Genomic DNA, 16,169 nt, shown 5'->3' with positions numbered 1-16,169 from the left:
CTGACCTACAGAAACTGTGAGATAATAAATGTCGTTTAGAGCTGCTAAGTTCTGCCATAATTTGTTACACAGCAATAGATAACTAATATAAAACTGTGTCCTCATTCTTTGCTTATAAAGTACTGAGAGCTCTTATTTTTTAAAGTCAGTTTTATTGAGTTATAATTTATATACACTAAAACTCATCCTTCTTTCATGTGCAGTCTTATGGGTTTAAACAAATATATGTAGTCATATAATCCTCACTACAGTGAAGATACAGACTATTTCTCTCCCCCAAATTTTCTCATGACCATTTGTAGTCAATCCCTTGCTCCACCCCATCACCTAGCAACTGATCTGATTTTTGTGTCTACAGATTTGCTTTTTCCAGAATGTGATATAGATAGAATCATACAGTATGTTGCCTTTTGAGTTTGGCTTTTTTCACTTAACATAAGGCTTTTGACATTCATCCATATTGTTGCATATGTTATTCATTTGTCCTTTTTTATTGCTGAGTAGTATCTCATTGTAAGGCTGTACCACAATATGATTATCCATTCACAGTTGATGGACATTTGGGTTATTTCTAGGTTTTGACAATTAAGAATACAGCATCATAAGTCCCTCACCCACCCTTGGGTGTATAAAAGGAAAAATATTCTTTGGGTATAGTTGTTAAAATGTAGGTGTCTTTCCTGTACCTTCATGGGTGAACAGAGGGGAGCTTTTGCCCTCACTTCAAGCCAAGTGAGGAGGGCTTCAGTAAACCCCCCAGAGAGCTTGACCTGTGTCCCCCTGGAGCTGGAGGGACTCAGGGATTGATATCCAGCATGTACCTGAAAAAGCCCAAAGGTGGGATGATGCAGCTAGAGGGACCTAAGGGGCAGAGCAAAGAGAGTTAGGATCGTGTTGGGAATGGCTTCATTTCCAGAGTTTGGCAGGGAAAGGTTTTTCATGGACGTTTTTTGTAAGCTGAATGTGGCCCCGTGGAAGGGGAGTTGGCTGGTAGTTTTCATAGAAAATATCCTGTCCCACAGGCTTTCTGCCAGGGTAGAGATGGCCTCAGCCAGAAAAGGTTCAAACACACCAAGATGCAGAGGTTCAGGGGGCTTGGACTATGTCAAGGGAACTATGGATAAACGAACCCTCCCAAACTACACAGGTCGCCCACAACAGGATGAATCAGGATTTGGAAGCTCCTGGGACTTTGATCCTTATCTCTGAAGTACCCTGGAGACCAGGTAGCAGGGTGGAGAGGTCTCAGAAGAGAGATGTCCTCAAGCATGGACCTTCCCCACTTAACCCTCTCCTCCCCCTACTCAATAAGTGTGAACAGCCTTCCATTTGGTGGTAAACACTCGTTAAGTGTGGAGAACGCAGACATCTTATTGGAGATGGATGGGGGCATGAAAGGAGAGCTGTATCTTCAGATAAAGGTGGAATGGAAGAGACCCAATGGGGAAATTCTCTTTGGGAAGGGGTGTGGTCATTCTTCCAATATCTTTAAAAAGATAAAGGTATTGCATCCACCAAAAAAACCAACAACAAACTGGATGTTTTAAACATGAAAAGAAGAGGACAGGGCTCTCAGACATTAAGAATACGGGTATGGGCTCCTCCACACCTCACCATCCAACCCTGAAAGACTGTTTCCTTCTCATTGCTCCAGACTGTCTGATGTAGCCTTGTCCTCACAACCTTACACTCCTCACCGCACATCCCGCAAACACCTGCAACCCCATTTCCTGTCCACCACCACTCAGTTCACCTATTCGTGTCAATGTTACTTCTTCAGCTTGGGCTGTGTGCGCGGTTGCTATAATACATGTAGCCCTATCCTATGCGCATGCACTGACCAGCTGCAGGGGGTAAGAGCCGCAAGCCTTGGGTGCTGTGTATGTGGATCCCTCTTAGGGCAGGGTCACACTTTGTGTTAGCCACCCCTCAGGACTCACACTGGAGCCTAAAGAACCTGAGGGGCTGTGCGGAGAGGGCCTTGCTCTCTTGCCTTCCTCCACGAAAGACCCAACACACACGGGGGTGGGAGTGGCCTCGTGGTGTTGATGTTACATTGGCACGATCTCATGGAAGCAGGTTGGAGCTGAGAAATATAGAATCGAGTGGGGCTGGGATTTTGCACAATCTCTGGATTGCGTTTATGTCTCTTGCAGTTTTGTGATCTTGATGCTTATTTTCTTGTTGCTCTCCCTTAGAAAGTTTTAGCCTTCTCCTAGTGTGTCAAAATCAATCAGTGAAAGACACCAAGCCTAGGGGTTTATGTCCAAGTTTATATTTGTACCAGAGGCTTAAAGAGGACAGTCCACGCCTGAGGGGCAGAATGGTAGTCAGCAAAGTGAATGGCCCCAAGAGGACGTAAAAGTCAGGGTGGGGGAAGATTGTCTTTCCAGAGGTAAAGCTTGGCATGTCTGAATTTCACTAAAGGAAGGAGGCAGAACCAACTCCCAGTATATGTGCTCCTAAACTCTTACATCACCTCCCTGGTTATCCCAGAAAAACCTCTGTAGATAGAGTGAGTTATCAATAAACTGTTTTTGCTTATTTATTTTTTAATTGTTTTGTGCTGCTAGGGACCCACAAGCAACATGAAAGAAAAAGTAATTTGCTTCGTCTTCAATTTAGTAAAGACAGCCAAGCCATTATCCTCTGAGTTCTGGGCTGCTTTTCCTGCGAGCTTGTTCATTTATTCATTTAATACATATTAAATGAATTCATAAATTGAGCATCTCCTATCAGGCACTGTGAGGGACTGGAAATATCGCGGTGAGCAAACAGAGACAAAAGGGTCATCTTCAGGGAAACTTACAGCCTGGTGGGGAGAGAAAATTTCATCACATGAACAGAAATCTATTTGAAGTCTTCATTGGGCTAACTGCTATGGTGCTGTAAGAGCCTGCATCTCACCAAGTGGAGGCAGGGGGAGCTGGGGTCAGAGAAGGCTCCTTGAGGAAGTGACAACTGAGCTGAGGCTGGAAGGATGAGAGGAGTTACTATGGAAGGAATGAAAAATGAACATTCCAGGAAGAGGGACCAGCCTTTGTTTTGGAAGAACAAGGCCATCAAGAAATTAAGCTGGAGTTGCTCTAAGGATGGAAAAGATGGTGGTTGATGCTTCCAGAAGAGGAAGTAGCCTGACACTGGTGGAAGAGTCAGCTTTTGTAAGCCTGGAAGAAGGGATGTGGTTGAGGGATGTGTGCTGGGTAGCTGTGGGTGGTGACCCCTGGGGCTTGATGGGATGCGATGCCTCAGAGGCGGCCTAACCTGTGGGGGGTGGCAGAGGGCTACACATTGGGCCCTTGGACCACGGAAGGTTGCAGCGAGGGGCACTGGGCCTTCCCCACAGCCTGCCTTCCCTCCTCCCCCAATGTCTGAATGAAGGAAAGGATTAACACTTGATGGCTAACACCATAAGCACGAAAAGCGACGAAACAACAACACTTTAATGAGTAGCAGTATATGTGGTGGCACGGACCCTTGTGTCTGGAGCCAAAGCGCTTACAAATCCCAGTTCTACTATTCAACAGCCTTTCCATCTTGGGCAGTTACTTGACCTCCTTGGGTCTCAGTTTCCCCACTGAGGGGAAAGTGGGGATAACCCTATATATTTTATCGAGTGGTGGGGGGGAAGGTTTCAATTGGTTAATACATGTGAAGTTCTTAGAGGTGTCTGGTGCAACGTGCCATATACATGTTAGGAAAATACAGCAGCCAGACGTGAGGCCCTTCTCCAATTTTCTTGGACTCCATAGGGCCCTGAAGGCTGGTACAGCCTGCAAGGAGCAAGAGAGGCTCCGAAGTGGGCTGGATTTCCAGCCAAACCGAGGGAAGTGGTTGAGGTCTGAGTTGGGAAAACAAATGTTACCATAACGTTCTATGCAACCGAGTTCTCAGACCGCTTGCCTTTAGGATTACTGGCGCACCCAGAAGCAATTCTATTCTGAGAAAATTAGTGCTGGTGGTAACCCTGAATCAAAGACAAAGAAAGATGAGTGATTTTACGGGCAATCAGACACGTGGAGCCACGTGAGTCACAGAGTCCTCGAGGACCTGAAACTGTTCCCTTCGGACATGGGGTCAGGATCTCAGCACCGGCACTCAGCTTTGGTGGGCTGGCCTGGGAGCCCCGCTAACCATCATTGGAAATAGCGTCTCAGAAAAAGCCGACCTATAATTCCAAGTGCTCTGTCGCAAAGTTGTGCGATCAACTGCAGGCTCAAGGAGGAAACCAGCTCGTCATTCACAACACGTCTGGGAAGCTCACAAAGACGAAGTAAGATCCTGTCCCCTCCCCCCGGCCGGCCGTCCCCCAAAGAAAGAAATGCAAAAGAACAATCTTGTTCGACGATGAACAGGCCCAGGGAAGAGCCCACCAAGGCTTGGGAACCCGGCCAGGTGCGCGTCTCCGGCAGGGGCCGCGGAAGGCCGGACACGTGGGTCAAGCCGCTCCGCCCCCGGCCTCGTCGTCCCGCCCCCGCGCCAGAGCCGCAGCCGCTGCCGCTGCTCGGGCCTCCTGCAGGTGCGTCAGCACTGGGGCCAGGCCGGCGTCTGCGCGGCCTTCCTGGGCTCCGGCCTGGGGTCCGGCGGAGCACGCGTTCCCGCGGGGCCGAGCTCAGCGTCTGGGTGTAGACCGGGGGCTCACCGGGCCGGGCGCGGAGGCGGGGCCAGCCGGCCAGCGGCGCGCCTGCGCGGCTCAAACGCACCCGCTGATTCCGGGGTCCAGGATGGTGGCGAAGGGGGAGGGGGAGCGCGAGGGGGAGGGGGAGCGCGAGGGGGAGGGGGAGCGCGAGGGGGAGGGGAGCGCCCCCAACTTCCACGGGTGGACCCGGGAGGCAGCCCCGGCCGCAGCCGCACGTGCGGAGGCCCGAGGCCCGGTGTTTTCCTGGCACAGCACAGGCAGCTGCGGCCCGAGAGACGAGGGAGGGGCGGAAACGAGGTCGGAAAGTCATGTGGCCGGGGCAGGTGGGCCTGGTAGGCCTCTGTGAAGGGGGAGCCCCTGGGGGCCCCGGGCAGGACGTCCCCTTGGAGTAGAGTCACTCTGGGCACTGCAGCAGCCCGGGTGGCAGATGTGAGGTGGCCTAGGCCTGCTGGTGGGCGTGGGAGGAACGGCCAGATCCGCAGGTAGTGTAAAGCCGCAGCCCTCGGGATTTGCTGAGCTGTCGGGCTGTGGGTGCGAGATGCTGAAGGAGAGGAGAAGTGGGCACCAAGGAGGATGGTGCCCTAAGGCTTTGTAGGAAGAAGTTTTGGGGAACGTTCCGGAGTTCGGGCTTGGCTGTATGAGGTGGGAACCATGTGTTGGGCGCTGGAGGTGGGGAGTGCCATCTTGAAACCCTGGGAGGTTGGGAGATCCAGCGAGGTAGGAGAAAAACCAGGAGAAGATGGCGCCTGGAAGCCGGGAGGAGGAAGTGGTTCCCGGAGAGGTGATCAAATGGGTCAGAGGCTGGACGTGATCAAGTAGGAGCCTTGGGTTTAGCAAGGCTGGTGACCTTGACAAGAGCAGGTGGTAGTAGGGGAGAGGGAGTGAGTGTGCCAGCGTCGATACCTGGGCGCTAGAGCATTGCATTTATTTAGCTCATAGGTGTTCAAAAAGTATTTAGTGAACACCTGTGTAAGTTTTTGCAGTTCCTTTGCAATGTACTTACTGTGTATCTTATTATTTTTTATAAATTTATTTATTTATTTTTGGCTGCGATGGGTCTTCATTGCTGCCACGTGGGCTTCCTCTAGTTGAGGTGTGCGGACTTCTCACTGTGGTGGCTTCTCTTGTTGCAGAGCATGGGCTCTAGGCGCATGGGCTTCAGTAGTTGTGGCTCGCGGGCTCTAGAGCGTAGGCTCAGTAGTTGTGGCGCATGGGCTCAGTTGCTCCGCGGCATGTGGGATCTTACCGGACCAGGGCTCAAACCCGTGTCCCCTGCATTGGCAGGCGGATTCTTATCCACTACACCACCAGGAAAGCCCATTATCATGTATTTCAAATTAATGTTTTGTAAATTATTTTTTCTCTCGAATTCCTAATATAACCTTACATTTATTGTATTTTTCAGAATTGGTGGGGTGCCCCCTTTATCAACAGGGAACCTGAGGCATTTTTCTTTTTTTCTAATTGGGTAGGTGAGTTTCCAGTTTCACAAGAAAGCCTGGTTAAGTGGGTACTGCCATTCACCCAGAGTAATATCAGTGTTTGGGAACCTATCCTGCACCCAGAAAGCTCCCAATGACTGTGATGAATGAGTTTTTCTCTCCTGAGGCCTTTCTTCCCACCTGAAGGTAAAATCAAGGCAGGATAATTGGGGGCTTCACCCAGGGCAGTTTTCACCCCTCAGGGCTTTTGGACCAGATAACCTGAGTTCTTCCTCCTCTGACTCAGCACAGTGGGGACCTTCTACCCTATCACTGCACCACCCAGGTGTTTGCTTTTGCACTTGAATCAGGTTGTGAGCTTGTGGAAGCTAGAACCACTGCCCACCCTGATCCCTCAGAATCGCAGATAAATGTTGGCACAGAGGATGCTTCCGATGAATACTTTGAGGTAGCATCTTGAAAATAGACTTATGTTCTGAGCATTTACAATCATGGAGATAAACTTCAGGTGGCACTGTTCTAAAACGTAAAAGTTTTGTTCTTAATCTCTCCTTTGTTTTCACATTTACTGAGAGACTTGGAGAACATCTTGTAAGTTAATGGAAAATTTAGCAAAACAATTCCTACATTCATTTAAAAAAAAAAAGTCATGTGATGACTAATAAAACAGGCAGTAGACCTGTTTAGTTTTTGTAACCCATAAGACCAAAATTATCTCACTGATGCATTACTTCAGATAGACATGAAAAACTTAGACTCCACTAATAAATTAGTATGATAAAAGATTTGAAATAAAAAGAATATACATATTTAAAAGGAGTATTTTTTTTTTAAGTGGCACAACTTTTTTTTTTTTTTAACTTTGGGTTTATTTATTTATGGGTTTATTTATTTATTTATTTATGGCTGCGTTGGGTCTTCGTTTCTGTGCAAGGGCTTTCTCTAGTTGCGGCAAGTGGGGGCCACTCCTCATCGCGGTGCGCGGGCCTCTCACTATCGCGGCCTCTCTTGTTGCGGAGCACAGGCTCCAGACGCGCAGGCTCAGTAGTTGTGGCTCACGGGCCTAGCTGCTCCGCGGCACGTGGGATCTTCCCAGACCAGGGCTCGAACCCGTGTCCCCTGCATTGGCAGGCGGATTCTCAACTACTGTGCCACCAGGGAAGCCCAAAAGGAGTATTTTAATTGTATACAATTCATGAGTTTGTTTATATGCATATATATGTTTATATATATATAAAATATAAGTGTATGTCAGTAGACATTATAATTCACATAAGATGAGAGCTAAAGCTGTCTTCCCCCAAAGTACTTGCTCATTGCATTTCCTAGACAAACAATCTAGATACTAGTGGTTTTTGGAAATATTGAAACATGAGCAAGGAAAACTTTTTTCCATTTTATTATTTTGAGTTCAGTATTATGGTGAAAGTAATTATTATTACTCAATAATGAGAACATTTGAATAGAAAAACTTAGATGAAAAATTAATAACAGTTTACCCAGATAATACAAGTCTTAATTTTGTCAATTCTAATTAAAAACTCCTTCTTAATATTCTCAAATTTTTGACAACTCTTTATAATTAGCAACAAATTCAATACTTAAGTTCAGAGTAGAATGAAGGTTTGTCTTCATTTCACAACTATCCAGCAGAAGACCCACCATTTAGACGCTCATGCAGAAGAGCTGTACATATAGCAGTATAGTCAATAGCTTTATGTTGATGCCTTTGTTGATTGGATTTTAAATCCTTAAATCCTTTTAAATTCTTAATGACTTTAAAAATCCTACCTTCATGTCTAAGAAAAAATATGACAGTTTACTCAGGAGTTGGTCTAGAATTCTTTGAAAATAAGTGGTAATGTTTTCTAACATTTAAAAACCTACAGGGGAAGAAAATAATGTTCTGGATCAAATTGATGTCTCCAGATTTAAATATTAGAAAGCAACAGTGCAATCAAACATCTTTGAGAGAAATAGCTGAACATATTAAGCACAAAATAGCATAAGTAACTTCATGCAACATATAAGGAGCTTTTAGTAAAGTGAAGCAGTTTTGGGAACATTAATCTTTACAGTGTTCATGAAGATGTGCAAGTTTAACATTTATCATCTATGACAATATCTTAAAGCCTCAGCCGGATCTGAGAAAAACCCCTTTTCTTGATAAGTATTGAAGCTGAGTGATGGGAACATACATACGAGTTAGTAATACTATTCTATTTTTGTATATGTTTAAATTTTTCCATAGTTAAATAAAACATAAACTGTAGATAGTTACACCATTATTGAGGTGTTCAAGTAGTTAGTTTTTCCAAATCAATTGAAGTTTGTCAGAAGCTTACGCCCATGCTGGTGGAAAATCCTGCCAAGTTGTTTTCCTCATGCTTCCTTTAAATAAAGCACTGGGGGGCTTTTCAGGATAGTCAGGCATCCCCATTGTTGTAGTCTGCAGGCTGCCCACCAGAGTGGCCCTCCTTGGCCACTGGGCATCTGAGCCTGCCTACCTTCTCCCCCTGGCAGCCTGTCAGCCAGGGGCCTCTTTTGGCACTATCTTTGCCTCTGACCTCATGACTCCAGAGGGTCTTGTCCCCTGAGGTTGTTCTGGAAACCAACACTACACTATTTTTCTCTAACCTACTCTCTTTTTCAGAATTCCAAGCTACTTGTCCAGTCTTTTTGATTAAAGCAGAGACAGGTTACAGTGAAAATTGGTTGACATTTTGTTTGCATGAAAGTTTGTTTGCTTCTTGTTGTTTTTAAATGAGGTTTATTGAAATGCAACTTATATACTGTAAAATTCACCCTTTTGTTATACAGTCTGAGTTTTGTAAAAACACCACAAAATAAAGACATAGAATTTTCCGCGGCCCTACCTGCCTTCCCCTTCCGTCAGTCCCTGGATACCATGGAGGTGATTTCTGTACCTATAGTTTTGCCCTTTCAGAATATCATATAAATGGTCTCAAACAGTAGGCAGCCTTTTGGGTCTGGCTTCCTTCACTTAGCATAATGCTTTCCTTTTTTCAAAAGAAAGCAACTTTATTTTTAAAAATATTTATTTATGGCTGTGTTGGGTCTTCGTTTCTGTGCGAGGGCTTTCTCTAGTTGTGGCAAGTGGGGCCACTCTTCATCACGGTGCGCGGGCCTCACACTATCGCAGGCTCTGTTTTTGCGGAGCACAGGCTTCAGACGCGCAGGCTCAGTAGTTGTGGCTCACGGGCCCAGCTGCTTCGCGGCATGTGGGATCTTCCCAGACCAGGGCTCGAACCCGTGTCCCCTGCATCGGCAGGCAGATTCTCAACCACTGCGCCACCAGGGAAGCCGCGCAACTTTATTTTTGAAATAATTTTAGGTTAATAGAAATGTTGCAGACATAGTATACAGAGTTCCCATATACCATTTACCGCAGTTTCCCCTAAGGTTAACATCTTACCTTACTCAGTTTAGTACTAGTTTAGATCTAAACTAGGACGTTTACATTGATATAGTACGGTTAACTAATTGGCTGGCTTCATTCAGATGTTGCCACTAATGTCCCTTTTCATGTCTTGAATCCAGTCCAGGATCCCACAGTGCATTTAGTTGTCATGCCTCCTTAGTCTACAAACTGGGACATGTCCCCAGTCTTTATCCTTCATAACCTTCATAGCTTTGTTGAAGAGTACTGGCCACTTTTGCCATAGAATGCTTGCTCAATTGGGGTTTGTCTGATGTTCTCTTACAATTAAATTGAGCTAATGCATTTTGGGGAAAAATACCACCCAAGTGATGTTTTGCTCTTCTCATGGCATCATATGATAGATGAAGATGAAGTAGTATGAAGGAGGTAGATGAAGTCAGTATGTCTTAGAACTGGTGATGTTAACTTTGGTTACTTGGTTAAGGTAGTATCTGCCAGGCTTCTCCACTGTCGTATTACTATTGTGTAATATTTTGAAAATGCATCCATGTTGCATGTATTACCAGTTTTTTCTTTTTATTGCTGAATAAGATTTCATTGTATGGATGAATCACAATTTGTTTACCCTTTTAAAATTTGATAGACATTTGGTTTGCTTCCAGATTTTGACCTGGCACTGTCTGATAGGCCTGCTGAACATAAATAATTTCACAGAACACCAACATCAGACAAGGCCACCCTGTGATCGCGATGAATCCGGACAAAAATAAGACAACTCCATAATTAGGTCTGAACCCAGACATAAATAAGAACTTTGTCTAAACCACAGAAATGGCAAAACACCCTCCTATCCTGGCTAATAGGAGGGCTGTTGCCTCTTGACCAATCCCAGCTCAAGCCTCACTTCACTCCTTCCTCCTAGATCACACTCACTGAATTATCCAATTAAAGTATACTTTTTCCTGACAGCATCCAATCCAGATCAAAGCCTCCTTCCTGACCCTCCCCAGCTTTACCCAGCACAAGCCCAAATCCTGTAATAAATCCTTTCCAACACATCACCAGGTCGCCTGCAGCTCCTTACCGTGAGCTGCTCCGTCCTGGCACTTGCTCAGCTGCAGGTGTGTTCTAGACTTCTGCCGGAGAGCACTGGCAATGCAAACAATATATAAACACACCTGTTGAAAAGCCTCACTTCCACTCTTGTCGCCATACATCCTACTTCTCACCCCAATTCTTGTTACTAATTTCTTGGGAATTCTTCCATTTTTTTTAAAACACAAATGCAAGTAAGTACTATGGTATAACTTGTATCCCCCTTCCTTTCTCTTACAAGACACTATTTGCACCTGACTTTTGTCCCTATTCTGGAGATGTCTATCGCATTAGAGGGAAAAACTCATTCTGTTTTTTAACATGTGAAATCTGAACATTGGAAAGATGTATGGAATTAAATAATCTGGTTTGACACTAACAGAGTTTTGAGGCTCATCTTCCAGACATTTATTTTTAACCTCTCTGAATACCCTCTGCTCTACTGATATCAACACTCACTTCTGAAGCCAGCGAGCTGTCTGCTTATAAATACTGAGTCAACCAGCAAATCACATTTAATTAGACTTTGAATTAGACTTTGTTCATTTGGGTCGTTGTTGTTGAACTGTAGTAAAATACATATAATGTAAAATTTACCACCTTAACTATTATTCAGGGTGCGATTCAGTCGTGTTAAGTACATTCACATTGTTGTGCATCCAGTCTCCAGAACTCTTTTTATTTTGCAAAACTGAAACCCATTATTTTTATTTTTAAACTATTTTATAGTTTACATGCAGTAAAATTAACCCTTTTTTAGTGCAGAGTCCTATGGGTTTTGACAACACAATCATGTAACCACCACCACAATCAAGATGTAGGACAATTCTGTCACTCCCCCATATCCTCTCGTGCCCTTTTGTGTATTCACTCCTCCCTGCTCCGGCAGCCACTAATATGTTTTCTGTCCCCATAGTTTTATCTAGTCCAGAATATCATATACGTAGAGTCATACGTGCATTCTTTTTTTATAGCAGCCATGTTGCGTACTGTGAATGTGTCATTGTTTATTGAACTCATTGCCTGCAGAAGGACATGTAGGTTGTTTCTAGTCTCTTGCTGTTAATCACAGTAGTCTAAAGAACAGCCCTGTAGATATGTCATTTTGGATGTGTGCAAGTCTCACTGTTGTAAAAATATCCAGACTTGGGATTGCTAAGTCAAAGGGAAAATACATTTGTTTTTGATAGGTTGTCCTCCAAAAGGATTGTAAGGTTTTGGGAAATGTGTTATTTTTCTATTTTTCCTGTATATACAGACCTTTAATCCTGAGTTCTGCCAACAGTGTGATCCACTAGATAGAAGTCAGCTATGTCAGTTACCCTTTTGATGTCATGGATCTGAATATGGCCTTTCTCTGTGTCTGTTTTTCTTTTATATAACTCCTCAGGGATAGGTAAAGATTTACTAAATGCGCTTTAAGACTTGCAGTTTTCTTTGAGACGATGTCATCTTAACCCTATTTCTTGTCATAGTGCATATCTTCCCTGCCTAGTGCAGTTCTCAGAATTTACATTCTCACAGAAGCTATATTTTTTTTATAGTAATCTTTATTTATTTATTTATTTTTATATTTATTTTTGGCTGTGTTGGGTCTTCGTTTCTGTGCGCGGGCTTTCTCTAGTTGCGGCAAGTGGGGGCCACTCTTCATCGCAGTGCGCGGGCCTCTCATTATCGCGGCCTCTCTTGTTGCAGAGCACAGGCTCCAGACGCGCAGGCTCAGTAGTTGTGGCGCACGGGCTTAGTTGCTCCACGGCATGTGGGATCTTCCCAGACCAGGGCTCGAACCCGTGTCCCCTGCATTGGCAGGCAGATTCTCAACCACTGCGCCACCAGGGAAGCCCTAGAAGCTATATTTTGACGCAAAGTTGAGAAGCCAGTGGTTTTCATACCGTTTTGAAAGCATCAGAAGCTGTGTTTCAAATGAGTTCTCCCATCTGACCCCTTCCCAAGCCTCTAAGGCTGTGGTTCTCAAGCTTGAGCACTCATCAGAATCACCCGGAGAGAGATATGGGCCCACTGCCAAAGTTCCTGATTCAGTGGATCTGGGGTGGAGCTCATGACTTTGCATTTCTAACAAGATCTCAGGGAATGCTGCTGATGCTGGTCTGGGGACCATACTTTGTAAACCACTATTCTGGGCACCTAGGAGCGCTTTAGAACACAGAATGAAAACAGCTGGTTTAGAGGATGAACACCATGAAAATTGCTATGGAGGATTTTTGTTAAGGGCATTCTTTTGCATATATATGTATGTGTGTATGTATATATTTGCAGAAATACCAGTATTTTCTGATTGTTTCTCTTTGTTTTGTAATTTTTCTAAAGCCCATCTCAATAATTAGTGTGACACAGAGAACCTGATGCCACCTCTCCGGATTGTCCCAAGCCGTTTACTTTCCCAGCTGTATTGCGGATTGAAGCCTCCAGCCTCTGTGCAAACCAAGATTTGCCTAACAATGGCTCGTCCAAGTTCAAGTAGGTCTTCGTAGCCTGCCATCTCATCTCCAGTGGAATTTGAAATACCTGAATGTTCCTGCCCTGTGAGGGGGAATGTCTGTATTGAAGTGGGTACGGGGCAGGATGCTGGAGAAAGTCACTCTGTCCTGTTGTCCTTAGGGAAGCCCTTTCTAGGACAGGGTCAGAATTCTCTCTCAATAGCCAAGTTAAGTCCATTTAAGACATTCTGTTGCTTCTTCAGAATGTTTGCATTTAAGCTTTTCACACATGATTTGTATTTTAAACCCCTCACCTCTCGGCAGGGCAAGAAAGCTAGTGATCGTCCTATGGGGTACTATGGGGTTAAATTTTCTACTAGACAAATGATTTGTATCTCTACCTGACAAAAACCTGCAAGTCAACTCTGACCTAGGAATCTATTCATCAGTAGGATGACAGAGTTTACATTTGAGATAGAAAAGACTTTTAGGGGAAAGTTCTATGGGTGAACATTAGGTCCTTAAGGATGTTTGTAGGTTTTGAATCCAGGAGTCATGTAAATAGTTCCTAGAAAAGTACTGATGTATTTTCTTATTAAACATCTTGTTCTTTCAGGAGATTAGATCAGACTACAACCTCTAACCCACCCAGACTGGGTTTCTCTTTCCGAATTCTTCCTTGGACAGCTCTAGTGGGCCCTGTTTTTCACACTGGTCTGTCTCTGAAAGGGATGCGAATTCCGGCAGAGCGCTAGTGCGGTTGGCAGGTCGCTGGGCTGGTTACACCCAAGGGAACAGTGTGCCTAGACCGTCTTTATTCCTTTGAGCTTATGCTGCTGAAAGCATGGTCCCAGAGCTCCAGGGCCAAGCGGGAGAGGGAGCGGGAGCCTCTGCATCTTTTGTTTCTGAGGCTCTGCTTTTATTCTTTGTTTATTCTTACCAGTCGTCAGAGAGGAAGGGAAGGGGAGGAGAGATTTTGAGCCTCTTTTGAGATTCTCTGTCCTGGGCTAGCCATAGAGGCAGCTCTGAGCTTACAAGGGTGAGGAGGGCCCTGCCCTGCCTGGAGGAGCCATCAAGCATGAGAAACTGGTACGATCCATGTCACCAGCTTGGGGTACACAATGACGTCACCTTCCCTTTAACGTTCACTTCGTTGTCTGTGAGCCCCCATCCCAACTGTCTTCCTTCCCTTCCTCCATCGCCGGTTCCATGTCTCAGGGGCGCTCGATCCGTCCAAGGGTTGATTAGCCTCGGCTGCCATTCCTCCCGGGGGAGACCAGAGAGCTTGCTCCATCAGCCAAGGAACCTGCTTCCACTGAAGGTTCAGCACAGACTGGCCACTCCCGGAAGATACCCGTGCCCGGCAGACCCTGCCCCGGTGGCCCAGGCCAGCCGCAGGCCATGCTGGTCCACACTCGCTTCTCCGGGTAGGGGCGCTGGAGGAAGTCTCTTCTCCCACAGCGCATGCTCGGCTCTGCTGCACTGCTTAGGCCTGGCCTGCCGGGGCCATGGCATTTCCTCACCCCAGGCACGAGGGCTGCAGAGCCGCAGCGCCTGGGAGAGAGGGTGTTGCTCTCAGCCTAATCTCTGCCACCTGGAGAAACAACGGCAGTTCCAAGTCTGGCTCCTCGTCCTTATCCTGGGATGATGACACTCGTTTCGGGACCAGAGTCTGCCTTGTGATGCCCATCAAGTGCTTGGTGCAGCGCCTGGGCGCAGTGAGCCTCACGGAAGGAGGGCTGCTGCCCCCGTTGGTCTGAGATCAGGCGGGAGGGTGCCCGGAGGTGCAGGATTAGGCCGTGGATCCTGGAGCGCAAGCCATAGGCTGTGACCACGACTCCCTGCGGTCATGTTATTCTCTGCGTTCAGTTCCCTTCTGTTACCCCAAGTCTCTGGGGACGTCTTGTTGTAAAGACCAACTCTTACTCGAGCCGTAAAGGAGAAGGTCATGGGTGCAGATTGGGACAGAGCATCTATTCACAGAGGAGGGGCCCTCATCCTCACCCCGGTAGTGATGCCGAGGGAAGCTGGAATTAGCAAGATCCTCAAAGGGAAGTGAATTTGGAAAGGAAGGGAATGCTTTGGGGTGCAGCGGGCCTGAGGTCAGCCCTCACACACACACAAGCTTGTTTTTACTTTTAAGAAGGAAGTTGCATCCCCGTCCATTAGCGTTTTTTAATCCTCATAGTAGCCCCCCTTTAGGGAAGGCACTATTGTGCACGTCAAACAGCCAAGGAAACCCAGGATGGCAGAGGGTCAGTCATTCACATAAGATCTCGCTTGCGGGAGATGGGGTGGGATGCAGGGCCAGTGCTGTGCGCCCCAAGCCCCCATCTCTTTCTTAAGACGTTGTACGCTCACACATCAGGTGCACGGGGGCGTCCTCATGGTACGAGAATGATTTTTATTTGCTTATCTTAAAGTATAATTTCACGCAAGGTCAAGTTTCAAAATACAGGCAATTGATTTGGGATGTAAATGTCCAAATGGTACACTGAATTGACCAAGATTTTATTCTCTCTTTAGGTATGGCTGACTTCCGGAAGTGTTTTGCAAAAGCCAAGCACATCGTCATCATTTCAGGGGCTGGCGTCAGTGCTGAGAGTGGGGTGCCGACTTTCAGAGGAGCGGGAGGTTACTGGAGAAAATGGAAAGCTCAGGTTAGTCCTGTCTCCAGAGCACCGAGAGGCTCTTCTGCCTGAAGCCATAATAGTGTCTGACTCGGAACCTATACCTACTCCTGAAACCCAGAGAGGAAAGTTTTGAAATTTACCATGACCCTTTTGTCCTGTTTGTTTTGGCATCGACACACAGTCCGTATGATTAAGATCTCAGATTTAAGCAAAGCAGCCTCTTTCCTTTCTTTCTAGGCATGTATTGATTGCACTTATTCAGATAACAGTTGGATTTCTTCCAGTAACTAAAGTGGAACCAGAAAACTTTGGTTAGCGTAATTCATTACTTTTCTATAGATGTTGAGATTAAGAATTACACGTTTTTTAAAAGTTTCTCTGAACTTTTCATGTGAAAAGCAGTGTTGAATTGTTAAAGGCTTAGGCCTTGATGCTCAAAACTTTATATGAAGGTCATTAGGATGTAAGTTCTCTGGGGGCATGCAGTTTTTTTAATTCAGTTTTTATTGAGGTATATTG

General features: G+C 45.9%; 1 protein-coding gene across 11 annotated transcripts in view; it reads left to right on the top strand.

The window, feature by feature from the left end:
- The first annotated feature begins 4,431 nt into the window (after nucleotides 1–4,431).
- The window catches only part of SIRT5 (sirtuin 5), a 28,787-nt gene continuing 17,049 nt past the window's right edge, over nucleotides 4,432–16,169 (top strand). The window contains exons 1-4 of one of the 11 annotated variants that reach the window (XM_082344476.1): nucleotides 4,526–4,623; nucleotides 6,045–6,107; nucleotides 12,908–13,057; nucleotides 15,544–15,677. In XM_082344476.1, coding sequence (XP_082200602.1) covers nucleotides 12,943–13,057; nucleotides 15,544–15,677 — 249 coding nt within the window. In that variant the 5' untranslated portion in view covers nucleotides 4,526–4,623; nucleotides 6,045–6,107; nucleotides 12,908–12,942. Of the gene's footprint in view, nucleotides 4,624–4,795; nucleotides 4,972–4,998; nucleotides 5,122–5,149; nucleotides 5,282–6,044; nucleotides 6,108–6,135; nucleotides 6,268–12,907; nucleotides 13,058–15,543; nucleotides 15,678–16,169 lie in introns of those variants that run through there. The other 10 variants (XM_082344470.1, XM_082344471.1, XM_082344473.1 and 7 more) reach the window with 10 other exon arrangements.

This window comes from Balaenoptera borealis (genome assembly GCF_965194805.1).
Source record: "Balaenoptera borealis genome assembly, chromosome: 12".
NCBI lineage: Eukaryota > Metazoa > Chordata > Mammalia > Artiodactyla > Balaenopteridae > Balaenoptera > Balaenoptera borealis.
Note: the sequence above shows the minus strand (reverse complement) of the source record. Positions and strands in the feature narration are given on the sequence as shown.